The sequence below is a fragment of the Mytilus californianus genome, unplaced genomic scaffold, assembly GCF_021869535.1.
Source record: "Mytilus californianus isolate M0D057914Y unplaced genomic scaffold, xbMytCali1.0.p SCAF_9, whole genome shotgun sequence".
In the NCBI taxonomy this organism is placed as follows: domain Eukaryota; kingdom Metazoa; phylum Mollusca; class Bivalvia; order Mytilida; family Mytilidae; genus Mytilus; species Mytilus californianus.
In genome coordinates, this window is record NW_026262745.1 from 23,975,172 (window position 1) to 23,997,133 (window position 21,962).

Here is a 21,962-nt window from a genome sequence, read left to right on the forward strand (position 1 = left end):
TGATTGTCTGTGATTGACACAACAATAGATATCTACACAATAATACATTTGTAGGTGAGTTGAAGGTTGTAACTGAGTGGACAGTATCAAATGTAATTCAGGTGTTTGTTTATTTTTACACCAACAGCAGGAACGAAAAAAATAAATGCCCATCAAAATCCAAAAAAGAATTAATTTTTCTGAAACACAAAATGCACTTAAATTTTATATATCTAGTGGATGCCAGGCCTTAAAACTTTTCCAACTGCACAGTTTAGTCAGTACTCAGAGTAGTTTTTGAGGTGTAAATACAGCCATTTGTGTCCATTTGTTATGATGAACCTTAACGTTGATCTGGCCCTAATTTAAAAAAAATATTTACAAGGGATAAAAAGGTGTTTTTTTTTATGAATGAGTTACACCGGTTGACCCGCAGTAAATGACGTCATTAAACAATTAGTTCCTACTGTGACGTAATAACATAAGCATTATGGCATAGGAAATTTAAGCATGTTAAGGGAAAGTGCAAGAATAAGAAAGTCGTCAATTACAGCAAAGGTGGAGATCAAAAATTGGGTACAAGACAAATCGGCATTTAGACATTTGGACACCTTGTTCATGTTGTTCCAAAGTCAAATTGGCACTGTTTAGGTCATTTTTAAGGTTCAGGTCAACTTTAAGGTTCATCAGGTCATTTTGGGACCAACACAAATTGGCATTTTGTATCTCTATAATTTCCTGGTATCAGTAAAAGTGAAGAAAAAATAATAATTAAAAATGATTTAACAATTTACTGTAAAACAAGAATTTTGATAATGATAATAAAATCCTTGCATAAAATAATTATGCAATACGAAATTTGATTGTGTTTGAACAGTCAGGGGACTTACTTAAATGAGTGATTTTCTAAATCACTGATTCAAGTAACATTATGTCCATAAAGGTTGGAAGTAAGAGTTGTCTTTCTTTAATAATCACCTATTCAAGTAGTACAAATTAATCACTAGACTAAGTGATTTAATTTTATTGTAGCTTTAAATATAGAATACTAATGATCCAGGGACTAATTATGTTGCTAAAATTATCAGAACCAACATCTGTGTTGATAGGATGACCGGGTCATGTCAGGTGATGACCTTGTACTAAATCTAGGATAATGACATAAAAATCACTTGTTTAAGTATCATACCTCAATTTCCTTCAAAAAAAAATCACTTCTTTAAGTATCATTATTTTAATAACCCCCACTAATTTCAACACCCCAGAACAGTGAAATTTTGATCGCGAACAGTAGAATTTTATTACATAGTCTATAAGATGAAACCTTGAACTTTACAGGAAAAATACTCCTACAGCTGGGAAAAATCAGTTAAGAAAGTATCAGTTCATTATGTAAAGCCATTTTTATACGACCGCAAAAAAATTTTGAGGTCGTATATTGGTATGACGTTGGCGGCGTCGTCGTCGTCCGGCGTCGTCGTCCGAATACACAATGGTTTTCGCACTCTACTCTAACTTTAGTTTAAGTGAATGGATCTCTATGAAATTTTACCATAAGGTTCAATACCACAATAGGAAGGTGGGGATTGATTTTGGGGGTTGTGGTACCAACAGTTAAGGAATTAGGGGCCAAAAAGGGGCCGAAAATAAGCATTTTTGTAACTTCCAGACATAACTTGTGTGTTAGCATATGGATCTCTTTGACATTGTACCACAAGATTCCATATCACAAAGGGTCAATGCTGGGATTGATTTTGGGGTTAATTGCCTCAAAATTTTAGGAATAAGGGGCCAAAAGGGGGCAAAAAACAAGCATTTTTCTAGTTTCATGACAATAACTTGTGTGTAAGTGTATGGATCTTTCTGAAATTTTACTACAAGGTTCCATTTCACAAAGGGAAAGCTGGAATTGAGTGTTGTGGTAATTGCCCAAAACGTTTAGTAATAAGGGGCCTAAAAAGGGGTTTAAAATAAGCATTTTTTAGTTTCTAGACAATAACTTGTGTTCAAGTGTATGGATCTCTCTAAAATTGTATTACAAGGTACCATACCACAAAGGCAAGGCTGTTATTGAGCTTGGTTTGGGGGGAAAAGGGGGGTGGGGGTGATGAATCATACAGGGGGGGCGGGGGTCAAAAAAGGGGTAATTTTTTTTTTTCCTTTTTTTTTTGTTTAAAATTTACATTTTAAGTTAGTTATTTTTTATCACGAAGAGAAAGTAGGAATTGAGTTTTGGGGTTAATTGCTCAAACATTTATGAATAAGGGGCCAAATATTGGTCGAAAATAAGGATTTTTTTAGTTTGCAACAAAAACTTGTGTTCAAGTGTATGGATCTCTGTGAAATTGTATTGCAATGTACCATACCACAAATTGAAGGTTGTGATTGAGGTGGGGGATGATGAATCAAAAGGGGGTTGAAAAAATTGTGGGGGGGTAGGATTTTTTTTTTTCCTTTTTTTTTCTTTAAAATTTTCCATTTAAAGATGGTTGTTTCAGATTTATATATGAAAGAAAATAATAATGATACGGTTATATATCATGAGGAATTGAAATTTAAAATTATGTATATTGGAAATTTAGGTTACATTGGAAAGTATTAATTGGCTTTGGGGGGGGGGGGGGGGGGGTGGTTATGGCTCTAATGTTTAAGGAATAAGGGGAAAAAAAGGTTAAAAAACAAGGGTTTCCATTTTAATAGACAAATAATTGAGTAAAGAACATTATTTAAAAGCAGTGTAAGGTTGGTAATTCAAACTCATTTAAATATCTCATCTACACTGCTTTTAAATTATGTAAATTGGAAATTTGCCAATAACTTTATTGTTAATAAATGCATTGGAAATTTGCCAACAATTTTAGTGTAATAAACTTCATTGGAAATTTGCCAATATAAAATTTTGCTGATGAAGGTTTTTTGTTTACCTTTAGCCTTGACTATGAAGTCATTTTCTATTTTTATAGCCTTATATATGATGTAGTTGAATTATTTAATACTTTTATGATGTGTTTAAATGGGGTTTTATCATGTTTATGGTTGCAAATTTATTGTTTTAGTATAATAAACTCCATTTAAAATTTGCCAATAAAAAAAATTTTTGTTTATTTTTAGCTATGATTATGATGTCATTTTCTATTTTACTTTTATGGTTGCAAAGAAATTTTTATTTTTAGATATTACTGTTAAATGATGCTGATTAAGGTTTTTGCTATGTTTAGCCATGACTATGATGGCATTTTCTATTTTAATATCTGTAATGATGTATTTAAATGGGCTTTTATGGTTACAAAGGAATTTTATTTTTAGATATTACTATAAAATGTTGCTGATGCTGATTAAGGATTTTGTTTATTTTTAGCCATGACTATGATGTCATTTTCTATTTTAATACCTTTATGATGTAATTTCCATTTTTAGATATTACTGTTAAATGATGCTGATTAAGGGTTTTTTGCTATGTTTAGCCATGACTATGATGTCATTTTCTATTTTAATATCTTTATGATGTATTTAAATGGGCTTTTATGTTAACAAAGGCATTTTATTTTTAGATATTACTTTAAATGTTGCTGATTAAGGATTTTTGTTTATTTTTAGCCATGACTATGATGTCACTTTCTATTTTAATACCTTTATGATGTATTTAAATGGGCTCCCATGTATTTAGATTTTTGATTATTTATACATGTTACCAAATTGGTCCACATTGAACAAAAACGGTCCAAATTTCAACTTTATTACATTACATCAAACATTGAATTCTACATATTCTTTGATATATTGAAATTAACAAACAATTTAGTTTATGGATATTCCACCATAATAGGTAAATTAAATTTTTTCCAATTCTTACACCACATTCATCCTGTGTCAGAAACCTATGCTGTGTCAAATATTTAATGACAATCCAAAGTCATAGCTGTATCAAGCTTGAATTTTGTGTCCATACTTGCCCCAACTGCTCAGGGTTCGACCTCTGCGGTCGTATCAAGCTGCGCCCCAGCGAAGCATTTTATTATAGCATTTTTTCAACTAAAATAGAATTTGCAGCTAAATGATTGCATCAAAGGCATAAACCTTGCTGCTTAAAAGAAGCAAAAAGTTCATTTTTTTTCAATTTTACTAATGAAAAGATATTATCTAAACCTATGTGTTTAAAATTTTGGTAAAACTACAAAATCACAATTTGTGACAAAACTTCAAATTTGCTACTTAAATAAGTGATTTAAAAATCACTTATTTCAATAAGTCCCCTGACTGTTGAAAAAACATATTGAATTGGATCATAATTGATTGTAGTTCTGCATTAATCAAGATTTTATGTTAAAAGTTTATAAGAGTTTTGATAATTTCTCTTTGAAGATCAATACTGTACAGCTTGTGTTTGCAGCTTGGGTTATCGTTTGATTCCCACAGTTCTAATTACAACAAACATGACAAAATACCTGTGATCTAAATCTTATTGTTTTAACATTGCAATCTGTAACTAAAAGTGTGTGCAAGCCATATTGAGACTCAGTAAAAGCCCAGAACATCATTAGATTTTCAACACTTTAGAATTTCCTATACTTTCACAATGTCGTGAATGTCAGACGAAAAATATACATGTTTAGGATTATTTTTCATTATATCTATGTTTTGAAATATTTATAATAATGTAAATGTTAACAACCGTCTGAGTGCTCATAAAAGAGCGGGAAAAAATTAAAAACATTTACTTCTTCTGACCCTGGGAATAGTATACTGTCAATATATTATGCCCCAGACTAACCCAAATAATTACACGAAATGTCCAAACAGAAAACATGTATTAAATCTAAGAAAATCTAATTCAGTATGGACCACTGTGGTCACAGAATTAGTTGTTAATAATATTTAAGGTCTGAAAGCTTAACAGTGGAATATAAACATATTTACTACTGTACATGTAGCTTCTATGAGGTGCCATTTGTCCTGATACTGAACTGTCTTTCTCTGGTGCTGAAATGTCTTTCACATGCCTAACTGGCCTGGTGCCGAATTGCTGTTCATCATAACTATCAATTAAATAAAATAATTTGTTTTTATTTCAGAGGGAAAACAATCCTGACTATAACAGTGATATTAGACAGTTCCTTCCAAGATCCCTGAAATTACAAAGATCAAAGGCAACAGAACAGGTACATTGTCCACTCGTAGATCATACAATGTAATATAAGCAAGTGTATTTCTGACACAATCAAAATTTACAATCTGCTTCTTGATGGTCTTCAATATTACCACAAAGATGATACTTTCAGTACAATTTATATACTTGTTATGTAAAGGAACACCACATTTTTATACAACCGCCAAACAAATTTTGTGGTCGTATATTGGTATGACGTTGGCGTCGTCGTCGTCGTCCAAAGACACATTGGTTTTCGCACTCTAACTTTAGTTTAAGTGAATGGATCTCTATGAAATTTTACCATAAGGTTCAAGGTAACAAGACATTTCGGCACCCAGACAAATCGGCACCCAAGTCCGAAGACATTTCGGCATCCATTTTGGACATTTCGGGATCCGGACATTTCGGGACCAAGACAATTCGGCACCTCGTTTTTAAAAATATATATTAGGAAAAATTAAAGAATTGTTGCAGTAATGTAGTAGGTTGTTTTCTATGGTTGGAATAACAACTAACGAGAGCTAAGGGTTCTGATGCTTTATTGTACCAGTAGAATAAAACAAGTCTGAAATAGCAATACAACATGTATAAATAACAAGCTATTTCATATAACATAAATACTTTTACGAAATATCACAGTTTATATAATACAGAAATATAATAATAAATAATACATTTATCTGTTATTAAATAAGTAGCAAGTAAAATGTTTTACAAGTAGAAGATGTTCAATGTTTTCAGTCAGTGAAATTGACCTCGGTGTCACGTGCACTTTAACAACAAGATTCACTTTTATTTACACTGTATATTGCAATGTGATGTACGATAAATTTGTGTATCTGTGTATATGTAATCACTACTGGTTTACCTTACAAACGGTATATAAAAAATGTTATATCTACATTTATTAATAATAACTTCATTAAAATATATAATACGTATAATAATTAACTACATAATTAAGGAATGACTGTAATATTTTTTCTGTCTATGAAGAAATAACATAAAAAATGTGGTGCACACTGAATAACCCGCGTAGCGGGTTATTTTAAAGTGTGCACCACATTTTTTATGTTATTTCGAATAGACAGAAAAAATATTACAGTCATTTCTTATAATTTAATTCTAAATTCCATTTTAAACCGAAGTAAACCATGAAGAAACGTTGATGAAGTCACGGTCACATGACAAAATTATGTCTATGAGCTGATAAACAAAACAACGTCAGCCAATCAGAAGACGCGTTACATCCAAAATTAAATTATTATCATACAACAATCATAAAGTTGCAAATATAATAATCATAAAGACTTATGATGTCAATATTATTGATTCGTTAAAAACTCCAATTAAAGGGGAGGTAACTCATGTTTACAATACAATATAAACAATGCCAAACTATAAATAAATTAACTCTTACCACTTATGGAGTGAGTTGAACTAGTAAGGTTAATGGCACATCAAATAAACATCACACAATCATGTGTCCTGTATAATTACACATTACATGGAGTCCTGAAACCAAAATACAAACATAAATACTCGGACTCTAATTATAAAAATATACAATGTGACAAATATTCTTTACTCATTCATATTTGTACTTTATAAAAACTATTCAATACTAAACTATTACTTTATATAAATGGAAACACTTTTCAGTCTTTTGTTTAACAAAGCCGCCATTTATAAAATATAGACTATTCGTGACAGTAATCAAATAGTTATGTCCGCAAATTAATAATATAATTCTACCGTGGCAAATAAACCGTAGATTATAAAATCATATACTTATAGCTTAATAAAATACTCTCATGTACATCTTGTGTACTTATGTTACATGCATGCGATATGAGGAGAACGTTACAAGACAAATAGAAACTTTGCTATAATATCATTTACGTGAAAAATATAAATAATGTTAATAAAGAAGTAAACTTACAGTATTCAATAAATATGTTGTGTCCAAAATAATAAGGTTTACAGGTAAATTATGTGGTCAATATAAACAGACATAAATTCAATGGACTGTCATGGCTATCGTCCGTGGAAATATACTAGGTACAAAACAAAGGAAATTAAACTTGACCGCGAAATACTAACAGCCAATCAAATACAATGATTTAAGTAATCCCTAATGCGTATTCATAGAAAATAACGTGAATATTACTATACATATAAGTAAGGTTTTCAAGTAATAATTCAAACTAAAAATACAATATTCAAAATATGTAATTAAGCTTTTATCATAAATATAGTAATTTAATAAATAGATGATTTTTACAATATATAAAATGATCATAAAAATCACTCTGCTACATTCTCCCCGCTGTAGGAAAATGACTTCCACGTCATTCCAGTCTGTTTCCCCCTTCACTGAAAGTTGACGTCCTCGGCAAGCCATGAACCACTAGGTGTTGCTTCGCATAATGTCAAGGATGGTTCTGGACAACTCCATCTTCAAGCCTTTAAATCTCCCTTTCTGTGCTTCAGACTCCAACCAGTGAATCTTCATTAACCAATCTGGCTGTTGGATTGTAGCCTGCTTGGATACAACATAGTCCTCAAGGTACTTCGGTGGTTTCCTGTTCCTCTATGGTCTAGTTGATACTGGCGAATCTCGTGGTGGTGTCGGTAATAGAAGTATACTTTGCCGACTCTAAATAAAGCTTATTTATTATTTATTATATTTATTACATGTATGCATAAACTGTTGAATATAATTATGCTAAATATAATAAATAAATATTATTAATATTCTAGATTTGTTTTATTGATTTGGGATACTATGGTAATAGAACTATGCATTACATTAAAACTAGTACATGAACATTAAAACTAGTACATGAATGGTGAAATCTATAAAATCCGAATGTTCATTGTATCAGGAAAAATAATACACACAAATAAGACACCTATCAAAATGACTAAGCTGCAGTACAGTCTTCACAAATAAATAACAAAAGGAATAAACCACTTAATAAGATACTTCTTCGAAGATACCATATACAATATTGATAATAATGTTGTAAATAGTGCAGGAAACAAATTAGTAATTTGTAAAAACAGTGAAACATAATTGCTATAAATTAACACTAAACTTGCAAATTGAGTTCAGGCCCTTTATAAATATATCAGTGCCAGGAAATTTTAATTTTTGGTTCACTATATTTAGATCAAAGATAAATAATTTATAAGATGCCGATTTGTCTATGTTAGGTGCCGATTTGTCTATGTTAGGTGCCGATTTGTCTGGGTGCCGAATTGTCTTTCGGGGGGGGGGGGGGGGGGGGGGGGGGGGGGGGGGGTGCCGATTTGTCTATGTTAGGTGCCGATTTGTCCGGATGCCGATTTGTCTGGGTACCGAACTGTCTATAATTCAAGGTTCAATACCACAAAAGAAGGGTGGGGATTGATTTTGGGGGTTATGGTACCAACAGTTAAGGAATTAGGGGACAAAAAGGGGCCAAAAATAAGCATTTTTGTAACTTCCAGACATAACTTGTGTGTTAGTGTATGGATCTCTCTGACATTGTACCACAAGGTTCCATATCACAAAGGGAATGCTGGGATTGATTTTGGGGGTAATTGCCTCCAAATTTTCAGAATTAGGGGCCAAAAAGGGGCAAAAAACAAGCATTTTTCTAGTTTCATGACAATAACTTGTGTGTAAGTCTATGGATCTCTATGACATTGTATCACAAGGTTCCATATCACAAAGGGAATGCTGGGATTGATTTTGGAGGTAATTGCTTCTAAATGTTAGGAATTAGGGGCCAAAAAGGGGCAAAAAACAAGCATTTTTCTAGTTTCATGACAATAACTTGTGTGTAAGTGTATGGATCTTTATGAAATTGTACTACAAGGTTCCATATCACAAAGGGAAAGCTGGAATTGAGTTTCGGGGTAATTGCCCAAAAAGCTTAGGAATAAGGGGCCAACAAGGGGCCAAAAATAAGCATTTTTCTAGTTTCCAGACAATAACTTGTGTTCAAGTGTATGGATCTCTCTGAAATTATACTGCAAGGTACCATGCCACAAAGGGAAGGCTGGGATTGATTTTGGGGGTAATTCCCTCAAAATTTTAGTAATTAGGGGCCATAAAAGGGCAAAAAAAACAAGCATTTTTCCAGTTTCAGGACAATAACTTGTGTGTAAGTGTATGGATCTTTATGAAATTGTACTGCAAGGTTCCATATCACAAAGGGAAAGCTGGGTTTGAGTTTGGGGGTAATTGCCCTAAATGTTTAGGAATTTGGGGCCAAAAAGGGGCCAAAAAACAAGCATTTTTCTAGTTTCCAGACAATAACTTGTGTTCAAGTGTATGGATCTCTCTGAAATTGTACTGCAAGGTACCATACCACAAAGGGAAGGCTGGGATTGAGTTTGGGGGTGATGAATCATAAGGGGGTTCAAAAAATTTGGGGAGGGGGGGATTTTTTTTCCCTTTTTTTCTTTAAAATTTTCCATTTTAAATTGGTTATTTCTGATTTATATATAAAAACAAATAATAATGATATGGTTTGAATAGGTAAATTAAAAAAATTTAAGTTCTTAGACCACTTTCATTCTGTGTCAGAAACCTATGCTGTGTCAAATATTTAATAAAATCCAAATTCAGTGCTGTATCAAGCTTGAATGTTGTGTCCATACTTGCCCCAACTGTTCAGGGTTCGACCTCAGCGGTCGTATCAAGCTGCGCCCCAGCGGAGCATTTTCTTGTAACTTCCAGACATAACTTGTGTGTTAGTGTATGGATCTCTCTGACATTGTACCACAAGGTTCCATATCATAAAGGGAATGCTGGGATTGATTTTGGGGGTAATTGCCTCCAAATTTTAGGAATTAGGGCCAAAAAGGGGCAAAAAACAAGCATTTTTCTAGTTTCATGACAATAACTTGTGTGTAAGTGTATGGATCTTTCTGAAATTGTACTACAAGGTTCCATATCACAAAGGGAAAGCTGGAATTGAGTTTGGGGGAAATTGTCCAATACGCTTAGGAATAAGGGGCCAAAAAGGGTCCAAAAATAAGCATTTTTCTAGTGTTTCCAGACAATTACTTGTGTTCAAGTGTATGGATCTCTCTGAAATTGTACTGCAAGGTACCATACCACAACGGGAAGGCTGGGATTGATTTTGGGGGTAATTGCCTCAAAATTGTAGGAATTAGGGGCCATAAAGGGGCAAAAAACCAAGCATTTTTCTAGTTTCAGGACAATAACTTGTGTGTAAGTGTATGGATCTTTATGAAATTGCACTACAAGGTTCCATATCACAAAGGGAAAGCTGGGTTTGAGTTTGGGGGTAATTGCCTAAACGTTTAGGAATTTGGGGCCAAAAAGGGGCAAAAAAAATAAGCATTTTTCTAGTTCCAGACAATAACTTGTGTTCAAGTGTATGGATCTCTCTGAAATTGTACTGCAAGGTACCATACCACAAAGGGAAGGCTGGGATTGAGTTTGGGGGTGATGAATCATAAGGGGGTTCAAAAAATTTGGGGGGGATTTTTTTTTTTTTTTTTTTCTTTAAAATTTTCCATTTTAAATTGGTTATTTCTGATTTATATATAAAAGCAAATAATAATGATATGGTTTGAATAGGTAAATTAAAAAAATTAAGTTCTTAGACCACATTCATTCTGTGTCAGAAACCTATGCTGTGTCAAATATTTAATTACAATCCAAATTCAGTGCTGTATCAAGCTTGAATGTTGTGTCCATACTTGCCCCAACTGTTCAGGGTTCGACCTCTGCGGTCGTATCAAGCTGCGCCCCAGCAGAGCATTTTATTAAAGCATACATTTATAAATTCTTTTGTTCTATTGTCTTATCACATTTTTGGTTTCTTGGTGATACGAAAGTACCACTTGACTTATCCTATAGTTCACACATATACAGGTTTTGGAACATAGAAATGAGAAGATGTGGTATGAGTGCCAATGAGACAACTCTCCATCTAAGTCACAATGTGTAAAAAGTTAACAATTATAGGTCAAAGTACGGCCTTCAACACGGAGCCTTGGCTCACACCGAACAGCAAGCTATAAAGGGCCCCAAAAATGACTAATGTAAAACCATTCAAAGAGGAAAACCAACGGTCTAATCTATATAAAAAACGAGAAACAAGAAACACTTATGAACCACATCAACAAACGACAACCACTGAACAACGACCTCCCGACTATATCTATTTTGATGATTGGATGCACACTGTTCAGCATTATGTTTATTATGTTATTAGCACTATCTGGTTGCCTGTTTAAACCAAAAAGTAGAAATGTCAGTTTACAAACACAAAGTTATCTCCCCCTTGGATATGGGTATTTTCACATACAGAAAGGTTTGCCATTTCATTTTGGAAAACAATTATTCTACCTCTGAACTACATGATACCATTTCACATAATTCTGTGTTTATACATCCATTTCAAATGCTCTTACACATACATGTATATCTATGACATAATAAACCATAAACAATGAAAAAAAACTAGATCAAAAGTAAAATCAAATCTTTTGAATGAAGTTAAATGTGGCTATGTCAATTGTACATGTATTATTCTTTTTATTGCTAGCTTGGTTTCAACATTCGTGGAGGACAAGAACATCATTGTGGAATATTTGTATCCAAGGTAATATAACCTTTATTGTACTGGTATACATGTATATGTTCATTTCTCTAATTCTTAGACAGTTTAGGTAAAGTTGATTTCAGTTCTTCATTGGTCAAAATTCAATAACGACGTCAAATTTTCTTGCTTTCTTATAACTTTGCTACATGTGTATTGTGACATAAAGTAAGGTAACCATGTCTGGAAACGTCACATAAAATGGAAACAATTTTTTGCAGATCATTGAAATTTTACCTACATAAAATTTAAAAATCATTAAATGAAGAGATTCCACCACCAATCGTGTGCAATATGATACTTCTACTTTCTTGACAGTTAAATTATAAATATTAAATATTTAAAATGCTCTGAAAACTTAACAGTCTTGAGAGGATAAATATTGTATCACAGTAAGTGCTCTGGTGGAATCTATATGTATATATTTTTTTTTAAACCGGATTTTCGAAGGAAAAATCGGTTATTGATTTGGGGATGTACGGCGGGCAGGCGGGTGGCTGCCAAACAGTGTCCTTTCAATAACACGAAAACACTATAACCAAATTTTTATGCCCCCGCCGTAACGGTGGGGGCATTAAGTTTTACCCTTGTCCGTCTGTACGTACGTACGTACATCCCAAAATTGGTTTCCGTTCTCTAACTTGAGTTTGCCTCAACCAAATGTTATCAAACTTATACACAATGCTTATTACCACAAAACACAGATCAAGTTTGAATATTGGTGGCGTCACTTTAATCTTTCTAGAGTCATGCCCCTTAATAAATAGAAAAATTGCAAAATTTTTAGTTTCTGTTCTCTTTTTTAAGTTTGCCTCAACCAAATGTTATGAAACGTATACACAATGCTTATTACCACAAAACACAGATCAAGTTTGAATTTTGGTGGCGTCACTTTAACTGTTCTAGAGTTATGCCCCTTTATAAATGGAAAAATTGCAAAATTTTTAGTTTCTGTTCTCTTTTTTAAGTTTGCCTCAACCAAATGTTATGAAACGTATACACAATGCTTATTACCACAAAACACAGATCAAGTTTGAATTTTGGTGGCGTCACTTTAACTGTTCTAGAGTTATGCCCCTTTATAAATGGAAAAATTGCAAAAATTTTATTTTCTTCTAAATATCAAGTAATTTATTAAATTGGAGTTATCTTCCTTTGTCCATGATTATAGTTGAATCAACTACAATCAATGCTTTATACAATGCAATGTTAAATTTTGAGTTCCACTGATAAAACACAGATCAAGTTGAATTTGGGTAGTGTCACTTTAACCATTATTGAGTTATGCCCCTTTATAAATCGAAAGATTGTAAAATTTTTAGTTTCCATTCTGTAACTTAAGTTTGCCCCAACCAAACATTATGAAACCTATACACAATATTCATTACCACAAAACTAAGATCAAGTACAAATTTTTTGTTTCCCTTTTCTATGTTTAGTTTGCCTCAACCAAATGTTTTGAACTTATACACAATGCTTATTACTACATAATACAGATTAAGTACAAAATTTGGTGGCGACACTTTTACCTTTCTTGAGTTATGTCCCTTTATAAACATAAAAATTGCTGAATTTTTCGTTTCCGTTCTCTTACTTTAGTTTGTCTCAACCAAATGTAATAAAACTTATACACAACCGTTCTAGAGTTATGCGTGTACAAATAGAAAAATTGCTGAGTTTTTAGTTTCTGTTCTCTACTTAAGTTAGCCTCAACCAAATGCTATGAGACTTACACACAATGCTTATTACCAGAAAACTCAGATCAAGTTCAAATTTGGGTAGCTTCACTTTTACCGTTCTTCAGTTATGTCCCTTTATAACTATATGATATGCAAGCGGGGGCATCATCTGTGTCCACATGTGGACACCATCCACATTTTTATTTCAAATTAAGATATGTTGTTTCCTGTGACTAAATGAAGGCCAAGTTCAATTTTCACGATTTAAGCTTTTCTCCTTGTTGAGTTATCGCCCTTTTTAATATCCAAAAGTGGTACTTCTAATGTGATTGAGTTATTTCCCTTTGAACAGAAATTGTTAATTATATATATAAAGTTTGAATACACTAAGTGTTTTTAAATAATTTTTTAATTAATGATTACACAGCATATGGTAAATGTCTTATGACACAATTATAATTGGAGTGACAGATTTATTTGAAAATTTTCTGTTTCCTTAGTGCTGATGATTATAAGCTATATAGTAAGACATTTACTGTTCATTTTTAGACATTTTGAGAATAATTACAGATAAGATTTTTAAAAGACATTGTATTAATGATAAAATTTTTCTTTTTTCTTTCTTTTCTTTGGTTAATTGTTTGAATAATTTTGTGTTAGGTTTGTTTGTTATTCTGTAAAAACTAATTTTCTGAATGCTATATGTATTTTTTTTTTATGAAGTTAACTCCTTTAAAAACTAAGCTTATATTGTCTTTTAATAAACATATATTTAGATTTCTGATTTTGGGCCCAGTTTTCAAGTTGGTCCAAATTGGGGTCAAAAATTAAACTGTGTTTGATTTCAACATAAATTGAATATATATAGGGTTCTTTCAAATGCTGAATCTAAACCTGTATTTATTTTCATTATTAATTAGATAATACCACATTTGGGTCCAAAAATAAACTTTTGTTTCATCAAAAATTAAATTCTTGGGGTTCTTTTATATGCTGATTCTAACAATGTTTTAGTGATTAAATCATATCTAATTTTAGAGAATTTAGTAATCACTGGTTGTTGTTATTATATTAATGATTATAATTTGAAAATAGATGTATATAACATAATATCTAATTTTAGAGAACTATTTATTCAGTTTGAGTTATTTCCCTTTGAACAGAAAATTATATGGATAAAATTAAACTGTGTTTCATTTCAACATAAATTAAATATATATATATAAATATTCAAATGCTGAATCTAAACCTGTACTTAAATATTAGATTTTTGGGCCCAGTTTTCAAGTTGGTTCAAATCAGGGTCCAAAATTAAACTTTGTTCGATTCAACAAAAATTGAATTTATGGGGTTCTTTGAAATGCTGAATCTTACCATGTATTGAGAGATTTTGGATTGTGGGCTCCTTTATCAAATTGGTCCACATTGAGGTCCAAAGGATCCTAAATTAAACTTTTGTTTGATTTCATCAAAAATTGAATTCTTGGGGTTCTTTGATATGCTGATTCTAACAATGTACCTAGATTTTGGATATGAGACCATAATAGGTAAATGTCCAATTTCAAATATTTCAGTTCTTTGACCACATTCATTTTGTGTCACAAACCTATGCTGTGTCAAATATTCAATCACAATCCAAATTCAGAGCTGTTTTAAACTTAAATGTAGCGAAATTGTATTTGGGAACTGGTCTTTTCTTGAAATAATTGCGGTCAACAGATCGGCAAACGAAAGTCCTTTGTAGTTGTTGAAGATCAAATACTTAAGTATGCCCCATTCTATTTGTAGTTCTTCTTGGTTGACTATACTATAATGGTCTCCGAGACACTCTAACTGTTGTTCACCGTAGCGAGGAAGGTCGTCAACACTACAAGGAAAGTTCGACGGTTCAAATACAGAGAATGCTTCGAAAATTTTGTTGTCTGGAAATCGGTCACGAATGTTATCATGTATCAATTGGGCACATTGCACGGCTCTTGTCTTGAGATGAATGTCACGGTTGTTAAGTTTAAAGGTGATAGTGTTGAAGCTGTCGGATTGGTCTGTTGATTTTAGAAATTCGGCACATAATGGTCCAAATGAAGGAATCTCGGTTAAGTACTCGGCCTCTATTGCCATAAGAAAAGAGTCAACTAATTGTTTCACGGTGGCATAAGACAAGTCACGTTTTTGAAGTGATTTGCTGAGCTGATTAATTTTACCAAACAGGTCGGATAAAAAGTAGAGCATGAAAAAGAACTTGTATGTTGTCATACTGTTGTGAAGAGAATTAGCCACGATGGCAGTATCACTCTGGTCGCCTAACATGTTTACAATAGAGACAACAGAACGGCGGAGATTGTCTAAAGCGTTTCCCATAGAAAGCCAGCGGACTTTATGAATATCAAGCGGATTTAACAACGGATCATCTATTATTAGTTGCCATGATCGTAGTTCGGCAAGGTTTGTGGGTGAACGTTTGTAATACGAATATACAGTGCTAACAATGCTTTCTAAAAATTTAATGTCCGGAATTTCTTTTGCCGTGTCAACACAGGCTAATGCTAGGCGGTGAGCTACCCAATGAACCTCTACTAAGTGTGGAGAAGTGTCTTTTAAAAGCTGAGATACACCTCCATGCTTTCCTATCATAACCGACGCACCGTCAGACCCCATGCCAAATATTTTAGACAAGTCTACACCAAATGACTTTAAATAGTCAATTATATGTGCAGTAATTGACACGGCGGTACCAGAAGACAAGTTCAAAAGTTTTGTAAAACTAATTTTCAGTTCACCAGCTTTGAGGTATGATAAGTACAAAATTAAATGTTTTTGTGTAGCCAGATCAGTTGACTCGTCGATCAAAATTCCCACGGCGGGACTTAACTTTACGTCGGACATCACCTCTTTCTCTATAACATCCGAAATTGTCTGAATAAATTCGGAGCAGGCATTGTTCTCTTGATATAATTTAGAAGTGATCACGGCACCATTTAACTTAGTTAAATCATTTATTGACTGAAATTTGTCCATTGGTAAGTTTTCTTTAGCAATAAAGTAAGCATTACGGAACAAGGTGCACATTGCGTTGTCAGTCTTTTCATGAACTTTCTCAAATACTGATACAATTGGATTACTTTTGGAAGCTGTCTCTAATTTAAGAGCTTGAATGTGGTCATTGCTATTAGCATGCTCTACAACGGCTGACTTTCGAAATTTGTCGAACCAGGCTTTACAAAGTTATTTTTAAGTTTATGTTTTTGACAAATGTCACAAAACATGGCATTTAGCATCCTGTCAAATCTTAACCATAAAAACAGTTGTAACCATTTATGAATAAAGCTTCTAGCATTTTTAGCAGATTTAGAATTTTGATCGGAATCGTCACGTTTACGTTTGCCCATGATGGCAGATTTGTAAAGTTCAATTTGAGACAAAGTCTTTATAACAGTCGGAGATTGTCATGATTGGATATTATTCTTTATGATTTTAATTATCAAAACAGTTTTTAATATGAAAACAAGAATAGAGAACGCCCCCCTTATTTATTGGACAACTCAGCTTGGTATACCCAAGCGAAGCTATTCTCGGTGTTTTTCCTATATATTTTAGTAAATTTTCCCCTTGAGAGTACCCCAGTATTTAACACGATGTACAGTGTTAAATAAAATAATATATATCATACTTATTCATTTATAAATATCCTTATTTGAAGAATAACTTTTAAATATCAGGATACTTTTTTAAATTGAATGCTCATTTAAAATAATATCTATAAAGCGTAATTAAATAGGATGTTGATCCATACACGCTTACATGTTTGACCTCGTTTACCTGATTACCTTTATGTACATTGTTATGCATCATTAATTCTATTGATAAAGACAAGCTAAGGACACCTCATCAAAGGTAACAAACCTGTAATCAGTGAATGATTTATGGCTTCAATATAACTCATTGAAGGGATAATTGTTTGACAGCTTGTTGTTATTTAAATAAAAGAAAACGTGTTTTTTCTACTTTTTATTGATGTACACAAGCTAAAGACCAAGCCCTACATTTATGTACCCAGAGGATTAGACTAACTGAGACACTTCAAAGTATCTGAAATATGCTGCTTCTGTTTTATTAAACCCAATTATGACCGAAATATCTTTGTGAAATAGATTGCCACAATTATAAACTAAAATGCCCAAACGGACATTTTTATCGATCGATAGTTGGTAAAAATTGAAATGACCGTTTCATGAAAATGCCTTGAATAACAAAATGTGGCACACCAATTCTATTTGACCGTTTGAGGCTGAGAGCAGCCGGTCTTTTTAAGAAAGTTTCGGTCAAGTCCGGAATATATGGCCGTTTTGGAAGCCCTGGACTCCATACTTGCTCAACTGTTAGAGGGTTCGACCTCTGCAGGAAAATCCGATTTGCTGTCACTCTGACAGCCTCTTGTATAGCTTTATGTTGCCAGGAGTGATGTGTCCTCATGTTAATATCACTATAACTGTATATGATAATGTTCTGGTCTCTAACTTATGTTGTTTACACATTTTCTGCTATTAATATGAATAATTTAGACAAGGTTTAATAGTTTGCCTCATTTCTTCTTTTTCTTTTCATTATAATTATGTATATTACAGGTGATGCCAAACAGTGAAGCAGAACTTTTAGGATTGAGAGAAGGTGACCAGGTATGCTCTCATTTATCACAATCGATAATTTATGGCTTTAGATATAGGAAAAATCAAAGTAACAATAGCCTTGTAACAAATTAAAAAAAGATTCAAAATATTTGCAAAAAAAAAAGCCTAGAATAAAATTATTTTAATTTCAGATATTGATATTGATATGAAGGTTTAATTGGGGTTTCAAAAATTTCTGTGTGAAAATATGAAAAGTTTCTCAATAAGCCTTTTTTTTTATTGTCCCCAGTTTCTGTCTCTGTTTAAGGGGAACAACTAGTGGAAGGTCAATCACAACACATAAAGACTGATCAAAGTTCTGTAAACCAAGTAATTTTTTGTGTACAATTTAATTACAGAACTTTCATGAGTAGAATGTATCGCACCTACAGTAATATAAATTGTCATGAGTATATCAAACTTGGATCTGCTCTTATATGAATTCATCAACAGAGTTTAAAAAATACTTCAATCCGATTTTGTCATGCATGAAAAAAACCATTACGGGTCAACAGTTGTTTATATAAGCACACCAAAAAAGAAAGGAACATTTTTGTCGAGCCTGTGACATTTATGTCGCAAAAGCGACACAGAGCGATCCTATGTGGCGTCAACATTTAGGTTCAGTCTGTGGTTAAAGTTTTTTTTAGACATCAATAACTTTGTCAAACCTTCATGGAATTTTATGAAATTTGGACAGAGGCTTGTTTATGACCAAAATACAGTATCAAGAGCAAAATTTTGAAAATATTTATTTTCATTTTTCCGTCTTTTAATGATTAATGGACTTAGTTTTTATACGACAGCAAAAAAATTTTGTGGTCGTATATTGGTATGACGTTGGAATCGTCGTCGTCGTCATCGTCGTCCAAAGACACATTGGTTTTCACACTCTAACTTTAGTTTAAGTGAATGGATCTTTATGAAATTTTACCATAAGGTTCAATACCACAAAAGGAAGGTTGGGATTGAGTTTGGGGGTTATGGTACCAACAGTTAAGGAATAAGGGGCCAAAAATAAGCATTTTTGTAACTTCCAGACATAACTTGTGTGTTAGTTTATGGATCTCTCTGACATTGTACAACAGGGTCCCATATCACAAAGGGAGTGCTGGGATTGATTTTGGGGGTAATTGCCTCAAACTTTTGGGAATTAGGGGCCAAAAAAGGGGAAAAAAACAAGCATTTTTCTAGTTTCATGACAAAAACTTGTGTGTAAGTGTATAGATCTTTCTGAAATTGTACTACAAGGTTCCATATCACAAAGGAAAAGCTTGAATTGAGTTTGGGGGTAATTGCCCAAAACATTTAGGAATAAGGGGCCAGAAATAAGCATTTTTCTAGTTTCCAGACAATAACTTGTGTTCAAGTGTATGGATCTCTCTGGAATTGTACTGCAAGGTACCATACTACAAAGAGAAGGCGGGATTGATTTTGGGGGTAATTGCCTCAAAATTTTAGGAATAAGGGGCCAAAAAGGGGCAAAAATCAAGCATTTTTCTAGTTTCAGGACAATAACTTGTGTGTAAGTGTATGGATCTTTATGAAATTGTACTACAAGGTTCCATATCTCAAAGGGAATGCTGGGATTTATTTTAGGGGTAATTGCCTCAAAATTTTAGGAATTAGGGGCCAAAAATGGGGCAAAAAACAAGCATTTTTCTAGTTTCATGACAATAACTTGTGTGTAAGTGTATGGTTATGAAATTGTACTACAAGGTTCCATATCACAAAGGGAATGCTGGGATTGATTTTGGGGGTAATTGCTTCAAAATGTTTAGGAATTAGGGGCCAAAAAAGGGGCAAAAAACAAGCATTTTTCTAATTTTATGCCAATAACTTGTGTGTAAGTGTATGGATCTTTCTGAAACTGTACTACAAGGTTCCATATCACAAAGGGAAAGCTGGAATTAAGTTTGGGGTAATTGCCCAAAACATTTAGGAATAAGGGGCCAAAAAGGGGCAAAAAATAAGCATTTTTCTAGTTTCCAGACAATAACGTGTGTTCAAGTGTATGGATATTTATGAAATTGTACTACAAGGTTCCATATCACAAAGGGAAGGCTGGGATTGATTTTGGGGGTAATTGCCTCAAAATTTTAGGAATTAGGGGCCAAAAAAAGGGCCAAAAACAAGCATTTTTCTAGTTTCATGACAATAACTTGTGTGTAAGTGTATGGATCTTTCTGAAATTGTACTACAAGGTTCCATATCACAAAGGGAAAGCTGGAATTGAGTTTCAGGGTAATTGCCCAAAATGTTTAGGAATAAGGGGCCAAAAAGGGCCAAAAATAAGCATTTTTCTAGTTTCCAGACTACATGTGTTCAAGTGTATGGATCTCTCTGAAATTGTACTACAAGGTACCATACCACAAAGGGAAGGCTGGGATTGATTTTGGGGGTAATTGCCTCAAAATTTTAGTAATAAGGGGCCAAAAAGGGGCAAAAAACAAGCATTTTTCTAGTTTCAGGACAATAACTTGTGTGTAAGTGTATGGATCTTTCTGAAATTGTACTACAAGGTTTCATATCACAAAGGGAAAGCTGGAATTGAGTTTCAGGGTAATTGCCCAAAATGTTTAGGAATAAGGGGCCAAAAAGGGCCAAAAATAAGCATTTTTCTAGTTTCCAGACAATAACATGTGTTCGAGTGTATGGATCTCTCTGAAATTGTACTACAAGGTACCATACCACAAAGGGAAGGCTGGGATTGATTTTGGGGGTAATTGCCTCAAAATTTTAGTAATAAGGGGCCAAAAAGGGGCAAAAAACAAGCATTTTTCTAGTTTCAGGACAATAACTTGTGTGTAAGTGTATGGATCTTTCTGAAATTGTACTACAAGGTTCCATATCACAAAGGGAAAGCTGGAATTGAGTTTCAGGGTAATTGCCCAAAAAGCTTAGGAATAAGGGGCCAACAAGGGGCCAAAAATAAGCATTTTTCTAGTTTCCAGACAATAACTTGTGTTCAAGTGTATGGATCTCTCTGAAATTGTACTACAAGGTACCATACCACAAAGGGAAGGCTGGGATTGATTTTGGGGGTAATTGCCTCAAAATTTTAGTAATTAGGGGGCAAAAAACAAGCATTTTTTCTAGTTTCAGGACAATAACTTGTGTGTAAGTGTATGGATCTTTCTGAAATTGTACTACAAGGTTCCATATCACAAAGGGAAAGCTGGAATTGAGTTTCAGGGTAATTGCCCAAAAAGCTTAGGGATAAGGGGCCAACAAGGGGCCAAAAATAAGCATTTTTCTAGTTTCCAGACAATAACTTGTGTTCAAGTGTATGGATCTCTCTGAAATTGTACTGCAAGGTACCATACAATAAAGGGAAGGCTTAGATTGAGTTTGGGGGTGATGAATCATAAGGGGGTTCAAAAAATTTGGGGGGAGGGATTTTTTTTTCCCTTTTATTTTCTTTAAAATTTTCCATTTTAAATTGGTTATTTCTGATTTATATGTAAAAGCAAATAATAATGATATGGTTTGAATAGGTCAATTAATAGTTTATAAGTTCTTAGACCACATCCATTCTGTGTCAGAAACCTATGCTGTGTCAAATATTTAATAACAATCCAAATTCAGTGTCTATCAAGCTTGAATGTTGTGTCCATACTTGCCACAACTGTTCAGGGTTCGACCTCTGCGGTCGTATCAAGCTGTGCCCAGCTGAGCATTTTATTTTTACAGTTAACATTCAGATTCAGTCTGAGGTTAAAGTTTTTCAGTCATCAATAACTTTTCAATAACTTTGTCAAACCTTCATTGAATTTTATGAAATTTGGACAGAAGCTTGTTTATAATGACCAAAATACACTATCCAGAGCAAAAAAAAAATGTTGAATATATTTTTTTTTTT

The 21,962-nt window shown here is 33.2% G+C and overlaps 1 protein-coding gene and 1 long non-coding RNA gene across 2 annotated transcripts in view; both read left to right on the forward strand.

The window, feature by feature from the left end:
• Positions 1–21,962, forward strand: part of LOC127716720 (PDZ domain-containing protein 11-like) — a 31,992-nt gene that overhangs the window by 4,966 nt on the left and 5,064 nt on the right. The window contains exons 2-4 of the mRNA XM_052222965.1: positions 5,052–5,138; positions 11,704–11,760; positions 18,059–18,109. Of these exons, the coding sequence (XP_052078925.1) occupies positions 5,052–5,138; positions 11,704–11,760; positions 18,059–18,109 (195 nt within the window). The remainder of the gene's footprint in view (positions 1–5,051; positions 5,139–11,703; positions 11,761–18,058; positions 18,110–21,962) is intronic.
• On the forward strand, positions 5,301–9,569 carry LOC127716721 (uncharacterized). Its single transcript, XR_007989097.1, has 3 exons — positions 5,301–5,442; positions 8,513–8,833; positions 9,319–9,569. It is a non-coding gene; the product is annotated as an uncharacterized LOC127716721 (long non-coding RNA).